Source organism: Diabrotica virgifera, chromosome 10, assembly GCF_917563875.1.
Source record: "Diabrotica virgifera virgifera chromosome 10, PGI_DIABVI_V3a".
NCBI lineage: Eukaryota > Metazoa > Arthropoda > Insecta > Coleoptera > Chrysomelidae > Diabrotica > Diabrotica virgifera.
Window position 1 is genome coordinate 5,915,321 of NC_065452.1, and position 14,332 is coordinate 5,929,652.

The 14,332-nt window shown below is 34.4% G+C and overlaps 1 protein-coding gene across 1 annotated transcript in view; it reads left to right on the top strand.

Moving 5' to 3' along the window:
* Positions 1-10,862: 10,862 nt before the first annotated feature.
* The window catches only part of LOC114333963 (uncharacterized), a 57,208-nt gene continuing 53,738 nt past the window's right edge, over positions 10,863-14,332 (top strand). Inside the window, exon 1 of the mRNA XM_028283964.2 lies at positions 10,863-11,178. Coding sequence (XP_028139765.2) covers positions 11,121-11,178 — 58 coding nt within the window. The 5' untranslated portion in view covers positions 10,863-11,120. The remainder of the gene's footprint in view (positions 11,179-14,332) is intronic.

Genomic DNA, 14,332 nt, shown 5'->3' on the forward strand with positions numbered 1-14,332 from the left:
TTGCTATCTAAACAAACGAATATTTGCATACATTGTGATACTTATTACATGCCTCAGCTTTGTTTTCTTTGTTTTTTTTTGTGCTAGCTGTACCATATATTGGTCTTTGGACATAGACATATTATTTATATCACGTCGTTAACACTTAAAAAATAAAACTGAAAGATAACGGTTTATATAAACACAACCGGAACCAACAATAGGACAACTATTATTATTATAGGTATGAAATTTGCGTAAAAGAAAAAATAACCACTTTGAATCGTTTATGCAGAATTCTGTAACCGCGTTTTAGTGTATACGTAAGAGTAGGTACTATCCCACAGATGGCGCCACTATGCATATAAATAATTTGGTTCTGTCTTGCATTTTATAAAATACGAATTTTTATAATCGAAAGCTTCTTTATCTCTAAACTGCTAAAATGTGTTGGTTCCTTTATGCAGAACTACATCCAATTTATGTGATCACAATACTACACTCATACTAGTATATGGCATAGATTTAATTAACAAAATAAAAGTTCACAAAATCTTTTGTTTGATTTGGATAATCATAATATGACCTACAAAAATACCGTATCCAGAGATTTAGTTTTCCCATACGTCAGAATCAGAAATCTGATAAATATTGTGTTAGCGAAATGGAAGTCGACGTCATTGTCTTTGAAACGAGACGCTAATAATTGTATCCGAACGTCTGCGGTCCCTCCGGTGAGTGCCGATCCCACAAGGACAGAAAACAGAAACTATCTTCATTTATTAATTTATAATAAACGAAAATCTCTGACCCTGGTGAGATTCGAACTCACGATCATTCGGACCTTTCGATCTAAAGGTAGGCGCTCTTACCACTGAGCCACAGCAGAAAGGGTAATTTAAATAAATAAAACTATATGAAAGATTAAGTTGATTTGAGCAGTTAATAGTGTGAGGTAGGAATTTTTGTGTTGTATGTTTGCTATTCCGAATGTGTCAAAATGAATCTCGGCTGAGTGAATTCAGTTTAGAAGCGCTTCCTTGAGTACGGCACCAAAGTGGTGTGCTTTTTTAAACCTCCGCACACTTTTAAAATCACAACTGCTACGAACATTTTTATAAAAGGGGTACATTTTCTATCGATCACTACAAAAATTTTATTTTTTAAACGTTACAAAAATTAATTTATTAATTTTGACTTTTTATAAGCCTATGGCAGCGTACCCTTAGTGGGACGGTTTTATTATATTAAGTATATGAAATTCAAATAATCGTGCAGACAAGTCATTTTTTAAGTATTAATTATTTTTTTACATTCTATCGATCACAACAAAATTTTAATTTTTTAAGCGTTAAAAAATTATTTATTGGCAGATTTTTGAGGTTATTTGGTAAAAAGGCCGAAGAACGGGGTGTTTGGGTTTTTGTGCATACTGTAGAAAAAAAATTAGTTTTAATAGCTGATTTTGATTGTAAAGGTAAGAAAACATATTTTATAAAAATATAAATGACCAATAATTTGACAAAAAAAAAAACAAACATTTGGAAAATGGCAAAAAAAAACAGTTTTTTCCACGTTGAAAATAATAATTATGCCTGTCATTCGAAAGAACGGAAAAATATTCATAAAAAAAGATTATTTTAAAGTTGGCGAAAAATTTCGAACATAACCTAAAAAATCCCTGAAAATTTCAAAAATTTTTCCTGAGCTCAATTTTTCAGCTAAAAATCTGAAAAAAATCAGGCAGCTTTGTATTATTAAGATATGACTTCATGAATTTTTTGAAATTTTTTGCAGCAATACAGCGCCTGAAAAAAATATTTTTCAAAAAAACAAATTTTTTTCCATAGCGGAGCCCAAGAAGCACCTAGGGACTTGAAAATTTGGCTGAGTGAGTTTTCAATTGTATATTTTTGAATGGCTAAACCCAAAACTGAATCGAGCCCGGTGCAATTTTGACCATCTTATCCCGCTATAGCCTTTAGTGATTATTGGGCCGCCAGAAGCTCGGCAAAGACGGTGAGCCATTGACTGAACACTAGAACACTTCAATATTGCACCTATTGCTAATATTGCAGAAACTAAATATTACAGTAGGACATCGAGTTAGAGTTGGGATTTTCAAACTGTATTACATATTACAAGTCGATTCATTCGTATCGTCGCACTGATATGCTTCAGGTAAATAGGCAAGAAATAGACCATGTTCGGTACAATGAAATATCAAGGTAGCTGACTACTTTTTTAGTTATTGTTGACTTGACCTATACGATGAAACCTACATGTTTCCTGCCTAGAGTTCGCGTTTTTTAATTATTAACAATTTAGTGCAATCAATGCGATTTTTTCCATTTTTTGCACTCAATTAAAAAGCTAAATAGTTGACATAAAACTACAAAATTTATTTTTTAGAACATTGAAAAACCTTCAAAATGACGATTTTTGAAAGTCAAAAAGTTAATTTGTTGCTTCGTAAACTGCAAAATAACTGAAAATTGTTATTTATTAATAACTTTTACTAAAACTAACTTAGAACTGTAGTGTTTCACTTCATTCAAAGTTGGGCATTGGGGTACATAACAAACTCTCAAAATTTGAGACCAATCCATCCATTAATTAGTTTAAAAGTTAGGTATTCTATTTGTTTATCCCAGAGACCTCTGTTTTGCAATAACAAATGACAGAAAATAATGTAATAGGACAATTCTGCGTATGCCAAATGAAAGTAGAAAATTGATACTATCAAAATGTATTAAGAAAAGATAAAAAATTATCTAATATAGTAAAAAATACTAGTTTATAAACATTTAGAATAACTTTAAAAATTTTGTCCGTAGAAAACATCTTCTTACATGTCCGAAAAGATGATATTTTAGTCGAATTTTTAAAAATGTAGTTCAAATGATGACTAGTCATAGTAAGTGAAGGGGGAGCTTCTGCGTTGATTGCACTAAATTGTTAATAATTAAAAAACAAACGCGAACCCTAGGCAGGAAACATGTAGGTTTTCATCCTATAGGTCAACAATATTTAAAAAAGTTGTCAGCTACCTGGCGGGAGCCGAAAAATGCACGAGTTCGAAAACTAAAGAAGCAACTTAAAACTACTACCATTTTCTATATATTGGGATCTACTCAATGGATTTTGATATTTCTTCTTTTAATTTATATGTACTTTTGTGTACATTACAAATATGCAATTTGTCTAGACATTTATTAATAAATAAACAGTCTAATTTTTTTAAACAATTTTTGAAAAAATAATATTTTTTCAAAAATCCATTTTTTGTAATGATACTATCATTATTAATCATAAAAAAGTTAAGTTATACTTTAATGAATAAATTATGTTCAATAAATTATTATTTAATAAAAATAATTTATTTATTAAAATATACTTTGACTTTTTCTATGATCATTAATGATGAAAAAAAATTTTTTTTCAAGGAATGTTTAAACGAATTAGACCCTTTATTAATTAATACATTTATAATAAAATTGCATATTTGAGTGGCCGTTTGCCAATAGCTGATATGTCCACTTTCGATATTTTTTCAGAAGAGCAAATTCAAATGTCCACGATGTCCATAAAATCACAGTTTTAGAAATATCATATTTGGTTTTGAGTTTAATGTTTATACAGCTATTTATGTGAGTTGACATACAAGAAAAAACTATAATTTAATGGCCGTTGTGGAAATTTGAATTTGCTCTTCTGAAAAGTACCAAAAATGGACATATCTGCTTTTGGCAAACGACCACTGATATGTAATGTATGTAGAAATTACATACAAATTAAATCAGGCCCGTGCGCAGGGGGGGTTTTGGGGGTTCTAACCCCCCCATCGAGAATTTTTCCACATAATTTTCCACTAGCAATAGTCCTTATTCTACGAAAGTCAAACCGACTTGATAATAAATATTTTGTTGTCAATTTTTGTTTCGACATTCTCAACTTTCTCGATCTTGTGCACGTTTTTTTTGAATTTTCCCGCCTTTTTTACCTCCTATTATCAGTGTCATTGTGAATGCAACCATCGATAGTATCGATTATGGAGACCTGTAAGAAGTTTTTGAGAATATTTTGAGCTCAGTACATTCTTTGACTTTGTCTCTCAGTCGAGTACTTCAGTCCGAAAACCAGGATCTTGGCGAGGCTATCGAACTGGCTGATGCTGCGAAACAAGTCCTGCTTGAAAGAAGAGAAAACGCCGAAAAGGACTTCAGAGGAATTTTCAAAACCGTGAGCGAAATCAGCGCAAAATACGACATCGAACTGCGGAAACCAAGGCTCGCGTCAAAACAGACTCAACGCTCCAACGTACAAACTGATTCAGTTCAAGATTATTTTCGCATAACGATTTACATCCCATACATTGATTTGTTTCTGACCCATATACAAGATCGATTTTTGAATCACCGCAAAATTTTATCAAACTTTGCTTGCCTCTTCCCCAACAAAATGAAGAATTTCAATGAAGAATCCTGCGCTCAACTGTTTGAACCATACTCTTCAATTTTGCGGGATGATTCCCGTGACATCTGGGTAGACGAAGTCAAACTTTGGCGTCAACGCATCGCCGGAAAGAACGTTAAAAATTCGCTTGAAGCACTCGATGTGTGCAATAGGGCTTTTCATCGATTGTCATTTGTTTCGAGCTTCTGTCATGTGTCACATAATATTAATATATCTACGTCATACGTCTTTGGTTTGTATCATTGGTATATACCAATAACGTATGACGTAGATATATTAATATTATGTGACATATGACAGAAGCTCGAAACAAATGACTGTGAATGAAAAGCCCTATGGAGATGCGTTTCCAAATGTACATCAAATGCTTCGCATTTTGGCAGTTCTGCCTGTAACGACAGCAACGAATGAACGCTCCTTTTCAACATTGCGTCGCCTCAAGACTTACCTTAGGCCAACAATGTCTGAAGATCGGCTGAACGGATTAGCTTCGCTCAATATACATCGCGATGTCGAGGTCGATCCGCAAAGAGTTTTGGAGAAGTTTTTTTCTACACCTCGCAGAGTTAATTTATTATATAATAACTGAATATCAAGTCAAGACCAAGACACAATAAAATGTCTTCATTTATAAGAAAAGTTTCTTATTATTTTTTATTAACTTCATAACCTAACATGATACACATATGTCAAACCCCCCCCCCCCCCCATAAACGAATTCTGCGCACGGGCCTGAATTAAATTGTTAATAATTAAAATGACGGACGTGAACTCTAGACAGGACACGGGTAGGTTTTCTTCCTATAGGTCTACAATACATAACTAAAAAAGTAGTCAGCTACCTGAATATTTCAGTTATTATGAAAATGTTGTAACAGTGTGAAACAGCTTCAGTGAAATAACAATTAAAAAATAACGGCTACTGCTATCGCAACACATTCCTATCTTATACTAGTGCAAATTATACATAATAATAATTTTTCATTATTATCTAAAACATTCTGTGCTTGTTTTCACCGGTCAAAAGTGAATTCATACCATACTGTTATTTTTGTTCTTCTCACATGTGTAAAATATTATTTTTCATAAATTCTACGTTAAACATCTCGGCTCGGTAAGTAAGAAATATTCACATTAAAAATGTACTTTTTAACACGTATATCATACAATATTTTTTCTACAAACGTTATAAATTTATAAAATACAATATTTTTGTTAATTGCTGAAACCATAAAACCTATGACCCGTAAAAGGTAGAACTGGTTGTCTACACTCGAGGGGAATATCTAAAAATTCTTAGCGAAAATATTATACCGTTACATAAACTTGTTTTTTCTACAAACGTGTTAAAAATGCAATAATACAGTTTAAATTAAATTTTAAATAACCTTCTAAACCACCTTTTTCAAATTGCGCTAGTTGTACTATTAATATTAATGTTAATAAATGAAATATAAATATTTTGTCGTTTCACATTTTGACAATTCACTTTTAACTGCAGTGCCTTGAAAATTTTAAAGCACTAGTGCTTTAAAGTAGCATTTTTAACGCTCCTATGGAGTGCTAAAAATTGCATTTTTACCACGGTTGTAGAAAAAATAATTTTAAATTCGATATATTTACCTGTACCAATTTTAATGCACTCATGTGAATTGCAGAATTCGCTTCGCTCATTCTAGAAACTTTCATATGCGTGCCTTAAAATTGTACTAAATTGTAAAACACTTATATCATAAATAACTATTAAGGCTAAAAAAATTTTTGTCATTACTTTTTAAACATTATTAGAAATATGAATTATAATTGCCAGACATTTCTGTGGTTTAAAAAGTAATGACAAAAAAATGTTTCGCCTTAAAATAATTTTAAAATCAATATAAAAGTTGTTTGATTAGTGTGATAATGCTCAGTAGATCCGCTATAGTAATAGATAACAATGAAGAACCTAACATTCATATTTAAATAAAAAATTCTGCTTGCATTTTTTTTCGCAAAAATGGTACATGTTTTAAGGACGGCTACTAGAGAATTGCCTAGGGCGGCAATTGACCTAAACGCGGCCCTGGCTGTGTCTACGATTTAAGTTTATTACCAGATAGGTAACTCTATTGGAAATCGCTTGAAATTTAGTTAACAAGTTTTTAATTCTCTTATTTACCAAAAAACTTACGCCTTCTATACCTTGGTTATTTCCTGAATTGTATTGGTACAAAATGTGCCCTGATTTTAGTTGAGTCGATTCTCCGCCTTTAACCCTTGTCTCGCATAAGCCTATTTTCCATTTTATGGTCTTAAGTTCTTCTTGCAAGTCTTCTAGGTTATCTTCTGTCCTCATCGTTTTAATGATAAATGTTCCGATGTGCATTCTGTGTGTACTAAGCGAATACTTGTCTCCCCCAGATTCCACGAGGCAGATCCTTTTCTGGGTGTGCAATTTGGCATAACATACTCCAACCACCTGGAGACTGTTGCCTTTCGTTTTAGTATTCGCCATTTCTATGTAGTTGGAAGGATGAGTAGCCTTAAAAGACCACGCTGGCTAGACGGATTGGTGAGTTTTATATCAGCCGCCCTCTCTGGGTCAGACGCTGTTCGTAGCAGTCTATTCTGGATCAGACACTACTGGCTTGATTCTATATTAACCCTAAATCGAGGGTTGCCACTTCCACCATCCGCATCGTACCGAAGCTCCGCTTCTCCGCTGTGACTGCCGTTGTGAACTTCATCCGTAACCCTGGACAAGGGATCCTAAATAGGTACTAGTTGTCGGGATTGATTCATTTTCCCTGATAGGACCATCTTCAAGAATTTGAAGACTTCCTACCTGCTACCCAAAATGCGAAAATAGGAATCAAAGCATGTCCAGAAGAAACATCGCTTGGACAGTTTGGACTAAATGGAAGGAATGAAAGAGGAGAGACCTAAATTAGTTTTCTCCTTCAGAATAATTTAGTCCAAACGAATAGCTTTTTCTATACGAAACCACATAGAAGATGAACCTGGCCAAGCCCAGATAATAAAACAAAAAACGAAATTGACTTCATAATTACAAACAAAAAGAAATCATCCAAGACGTAACGGTCCTAAATGCATTCAACACTGGTAGTGACCAAAGAATGGTAAGAGCAGAAGTTAAAATAAGCACAAAACAAGAGAGGCACAAATTAGTAAATACGAAACCAATACCAATATGGATCCAACCTAGAGACATTAAAGAATATCAAAACGACATCGAAACCAAACTGAGAAACAACACAAACATAACTCTCAACGAAAACATAGATGCACTAAACCAACGTATTACGCAAGCCATTGGAGAAAGCATGATAAAATACTGTCCAAGAAAAAGAACGAAGAAAAACTTAGTACTGACACCAGGAATTTAATGAAACAAAGAAATCTTATTACAGAAAGAAATGATCCAAATGGAGAGCAAAAGACAGAGATAAACAGAGAAGTCAAGAAAGCAATAAGAAAAGACTTAACCCGCCGTTACACGCGTCTTCTATTGTGACGTGGTTGCACGCGTATGAGCGTCGCCCTCACCTACATAAATTCGACTTATTTCGAGGAAGAATGAATGTCAACATCTATAAATATAAAATTGGTTGTACTCACATATTATAGAAAGTCTCGTAAACCAATTTTTTTTATTAATTTAACAAAACAAAAGTAAAAATAATATAGATCAAAAGCAAGTTTTCTTAATTTTCAATTTCAGCAAGCCACTGAATAAATTAACGTTCTTTACGAAAATTCATTTTACTAAAAATACGAATAAAAATTAACAACTGTTCTGAAGCTATTTTCTTGTGGCATTTATGTAATTAACTATTAATATTTTGTATTTTGATAACGACGTCCGAGGTGGAATTCGAAACGTCAATAAAATCAATTTTTCAAGTTAAATTGTGGCTTATTTCTAAATTAGAATAGGTAAATTTAAAAATGGGTTCTTAACCAGTGGCGCACCAATAATTTTCCTCTGGGGGGGAGGGGGGTTTGCTTGGACACCGAAAGTTTTTTGTATTATTTGTGAAAGACAAGTTACATTTTCCTACTTTCTTTTATATATATTTCTATATGCTCTGGGTGGGATTTTAACCCCTCAAACCCCCCTCGGTGTGCCACTGTTCCTAACCTAATCAAAACAATAATATTTTAATTAAACCTACCTAAACATTAAATACAAACCTAAAAGTTTCTTTGAGGTAACAGAAACGTGATTTCACCGTGTTTGCACGCGCAGTGAGGAATTCCCTCACTTGAAGAGGGATGTCTCTTCTTTCAACTATCACACAGCACACTGCGCGCCTGAAATATTCTATAACTTTTTCATACCCTCTCATGAACCATGCTAAAGGCATTCTTGGGTGCTTAAGGTTATCGTATTAGTTTACACAATTTCATTGGTTAAAAACAAATATGGTGAGGGATTCCCTCATAGCGCGTGTAATGGCGGGTTAAGAAAGTATAATATACTAAAAATCGAACAAACCATAGAAAATAATAAAGGCCTAAAAAGTCTGCGAAGAAAACTAAATAATGGAAAAAGTCAGGTTATTAAATTAAAAAACAAAAAGGGCGAAATAACAACAAATAGAGAGGAGCTTTTAACAATAGTAGAAGACTTCTATGGAGAACTTTATAAAAGCAGACGGATGAACCAAACACAGCTAAAAGATGCAATAAGCAAAACAATATTAAATCAAGGCTCTGAACTCATGCCAGAAATAACTCTCAGTGAAATTAGACAAGCGATGAATAAAATGAAATCCAATAAATCACCAGGAGACGATGGAATAGTGATCGAGGCTGTTAAGAATGGCGGTGAACCTCTAATGAGAAAAATAAAAGATCTCTTTAATCTATGTTTGACAGAGGAATCCATACCATCTGAATGGGATAGAGCCAAAACAATTCTTCTGCACAAAAAAGGAGAAAAAACTGATCTTGAAAATTACCGACCAATCAGTCCGTTAAACCATCTTTATAAACTTTTCACGAGAGTAATCACCACAAGATTAGACAAGAAATTAGACATATATCAAAGTAGAGAACAAGCTGGATTCATAGCAAACTTTGGAACCAACGACCACCTCCAAACAATAAAACAATTCATCGAAAAATCCGTAGAATATAACAAGCCCTTAGTTTTAGCATTCGCAGATTTCCACAAAGCATTCGACTCATTAGAACTCGACAGTATTATAGAAGCACTAAACGAGAGCCGCATTGATAGCCGATATTCCACGCTAATATGTAATATATATAAAAATGCTACAAGCTTGATGCAACTACACGCTAACAGCAACCAAATAAAAATCCAAAGAGGTATCCGTCAAGGGGATACGTTGTCACCTAAACTTTTCATATCGGCTCTAGAAAAAGCGATCAAAACCCTCGAATGGGGTGATAAAGGAATAAATGTGGACGGAGAGATGCTACACCACCTAAGCTACGCAGACGATATAGTCCTGATTGCAGACGATTTGGAACAAATAAAGAAAATGTTGAAAGAACTTAGTACAGCATGTCATAAAATAGGCATAAAAATGAATATAAAAAAACAAAATATGTGACGAACTTGTTACCAAGTAAACACCTTGAAATACAAAATGAACAAATAGAACTGGTAGACAAATATATATATCTGGGTCACGAAATTAAGATAGGTAAGGACAATCAAACAACCGAAGTATCCAGAAGAATATTACAAGGATGGGCAGCATACGGAGCTCTTAGAAACATTTTTAAGAGTGACATTCCAACTAACATGAAGAAAAAAGTTTTCGACCAATGCGTGCTACCGGTGATAACCTATGGTGCAGAAACATTATCGCTCACAAAGAAAAACGCACAAAAACTAAGAGTAGCGCAGAGAAGAATGGAGCGATCAATGATAGGGGCCACTCTGCGAGACAGGATTAGAAACGAAGATCTACGAGCTAAGACCAAAGTCATAGACGTCATTGAAAGAAGCTGTAACTTAAAGTGGACTCGCAAACTAGTTGAATGAAGATTAAGAGCCGATAAACGTAGCAGAGGAAGACCACCAACACGATGGCAAGACGACTTACGAAAGACAACAAAAAACTGGATGCAGAAAGCACAAAATAGAACACTTTGGAGACAAACAGGGGAGGCCTATGTCCAGTAGTGGATTGAGAGAGGCTGATGATGATGATGACCCGAAATTCCTACCCGCTACCCTATGGAATAGACCCTGAGGAACTAGTTAAGCTTAATATCTCATTTTCAATAAACAGTTGTTTTAAAGCGTTTTGCTTTTAAGCGCCTCATATATTTTAGTTTACGTATACGTTTTTGCTCCTTGCCTATAAATCTCAAGGAACACAGTGTCTCAGGTCGTGCACTTGTAGCATCCTTTTTAATTATTAATTATCAATCTACTACGATACGTTGCGCTAAGGAAAATACGCAAATCCGAGAAATTATAGTTTTTGCTGTAACTTTATTGTCATTTATCTATAAATATCTAAATCAAACACACGCACGTGGTCACTATTCGTATCTTAGACGCTTATGCATCTCCAAACATAGTAACTAATTATGTTTTGACTAATAGTTCAATTAGAAGCCGATTTAAAACTGGTTTCACGATTAGTGTTCAATTGTTATCTCAAACATCGCTGGTATTTAGTATGTGTGTTTCCAACATGAAAGATATAGCGTGTGTAATAATATATTTATATTTGCCTGGTAAGTAATTAATAATATTTGTTATTGTGCACATAAATAGATAAAACTAACATACGTATTCTGTGTGTCTGTGGTGGAGAGAGAGATGGCATCAGACAAAGAATCTTTTCGCCACGGAACTTTGTTATAAAGGTGTTTAAATTTTTATCTTAGAATCCTTTATAAACTTAATTAAAATGTATAGATTTGTCAGAATAACATAACATATTGCTGAGATCAACTGTTACTCTAATGTTGAGATTGATTAAACCTAAATATAGGTTCCGAGTCTGATTTCTATGATTAAGGCATTCGAAAAATATGTAGTTGTCTACCAGAACTTCAAGGTCTTGTTCGGAAAAAGGAAATTTTGGTAGCTGTAAAATATAAGATTGGTATGAATTTTTGCCAATAAAAGATTTTGTAATGTGTTAGAAATTTATTGCTGAAATTTCTGTATCATGGTGATTTTCTTGGTTTGGTTGTTGGCCAGTACTTAAATCAGAAAATAACATTAATAGATGAAATTAAACGAAATGAAAATTTCCTTACTACAATAAGGCATAGTCCTTATTTTTGTAACAATAAGGCATAGACCTTATTTTTGTAAGTAATAATGTATGCTTTGAATATGACCATCCTACAGCATGAAAGAAAAAACCACAAACTGAAACCTATTAACGATTCAACATCCATACTGAAATTTAGTATGAAAACATTAAAAGAAATGCGAAGTGTCTTTCACCCATTATTGATTTTTGAAAATCAACGGTAACCAATTATTGAATTTTATTTCTGTATTTTTAGTCTACACACAAATGTATTCCCGACCTGAAGTAGTCTTACATACCTTTAGGAACATTTGGGCATACAATTCATTGGAGTGAGGACGATTGGTCCAGGTAGATCAAGGACGTATGATCCCAATGCTCTTCAGAAACTTCTCCATAACCCCCCTCAGAGCACGCTGATCCACTATGAGAGAATACTATTGAGTAGTTCTTCTTCTTCTTCTTCTTCGTCTAGCCATTCACGTAAGCGTCTTCAAGTCTTCCTTTCCATTGTTTTTTATTGTACGCTACTTGTAGCCAATTTTTCCTCGCAGTCCGTTTCAGGTCATCTGTCCATCTCATAGGAGGTCTGCCTCTGGGTCTTTTGTGTTCGTATGGTCTCCAGGTTAGAATTGTTTTGTGCCATTTGTTTATACCAATTTTAATGAGTTTCGTACCACATCGGTGACTTTGGTTTTCTGTCTTATCCATGTGTTTGTTTTCCTGTCCTTAACTGAAATGCCTAGCATTGCTCTTTCCATCGCGTGTTGAGTGACTCTGAGTATATTCATATTGTTTTTTGTGATTGTCCATGTTTGTGCCCCATACGTTAATATCGGAATAATGCATGCATCAAAATCTTTAGATCTAAGATGTAGTTGAATTTGTTAATTTTTGAGCATATAGTTGAGTTTGCGAAATGCTGATGCTAACTTTCTTCTTCTTTTTATTTCTTCCGTTTGAATTTCCCTATTTAGTATTATTTTTTGTCCTAAGTATATATATTCTTCAACTTTTTCTATAACTCTGTAGTTTATTATTGTCACTGTTTCTTCGGAGTGCATGACTTTTGTTGACAGAAGACCCAAACAGCAACTGTTTGGCAATGACTAACTACTCAATAACAAACAAAAGTCATTGAGTAGTTAGTCATTGCCAAACAGTTGCTGTTTGGGTCTTTTATATTTCCATCGGTGGAAGACATCATACAATCATATGATCTGCGCAGTATGTGGTTGGGATAGTTCATTAGTTCGGCAAATTTTGTTTTTGCTTTGTAGTACATCTAGTCTAATACTCAGATGGGTTGGGTGTCTCTGAAAAGGAATATTTCCGTTACGTATCGAGGGACCTTCGTTGTTTCTCGTAGTTCTCCGTTGTGGGCAGCTTTGGACTTCTTTATGTTCGTTTTGCAAGTCTGTCCCCATGCGCGAGATGTGTATGTCAGGATGTGCAGTATGATACTGTTAATGAGCCTTGTCTTTGTTCTGAATGTTAATTTGCTTATTCTCCCAGTTAGGCTTTTGATATTGGCTTGTACCATTTTTGCCTTCTGTTCTGTTCTTGTAATATAGGATGTGAACGTGAGTCCCTTGTCCATGGCGACCCCGAGGTACTTTGCTTTATTTGACCATCCGATGGGTGTGTCGAACATCTCTAGTTCTTCGACTGGTATGCCGCGTCTCTTCTTAAACATCATTTCTTGGGTTTTCTCTGATTTACTGCAATGTTCCTCTGGGGCATCTATTCTAGGACTCATTCTTCTAGGGCGTCTAGTGTTATGTGAAGCTATTGACATGTCATCTGCAGAAAGGCTGACCATATTTTTGAAGTCTAGGACTCTTGCCTCTAGTTCTTCCGGACTCTTATGGTTGGGATGTTTACGATTGCTTTGCTGACTAATCGTCTGAAGGTTGGCCACTTTGTTTTCTTCTTTTTGTAAGTTGAGGGGTGGACTTCTTCCAATGTGCCAATCTCCAGTAGGATCAGATTATGGTCTCCTGCTCCGTCGTTCAGCGACTGTATTTCTGTCTGCAGTCTTAGATTCTTCGTTACAGCTATGTTTTTGTGAGTTGGTAGATTGTGCCTCCAAGGAAGCCTAGAAAGAGAATTTATAGGGAAGTCTTTTTAGTCTAGATCGGAGCTTTCCAAATTTATTTCTAGTGTGACGCCTGTGGGACTTTGCCCCTCTTTGCCTTTACCTTTTTTACGTTGCCCCTCAAACCAGTCCTCAAAAATACTTATTAATTTTAGTAACAGCTCAGTAATACATTATCAGAAAATCGCTATTTGGACATTTATAATTTTTATTAGAAAAAAAGGAACAAAATCAAAACATAAGCATAATAAGATATAATTATTATGCTTGTTTATCTAGAGGTATTCATCTAACTGGCTGGCTAATTAGAAGGATGTGATTGCTTTTCTGAGCATAGCTTCTGAAACTGAGGCTCCAGTTTGGAAATTGCCACTCTAATTTCTCTCGCTACGTCTATTTTGACATGTACTTGTTCTTCGTTAGACTACAACTTCTGCAGTTCTTCGTGCAACTGCAGAAAAGTCTGTTTTGCACAAGTACGAAGTCCCAAATAGTAATAAAACCTTTAATGCTGCAATGCTAATGG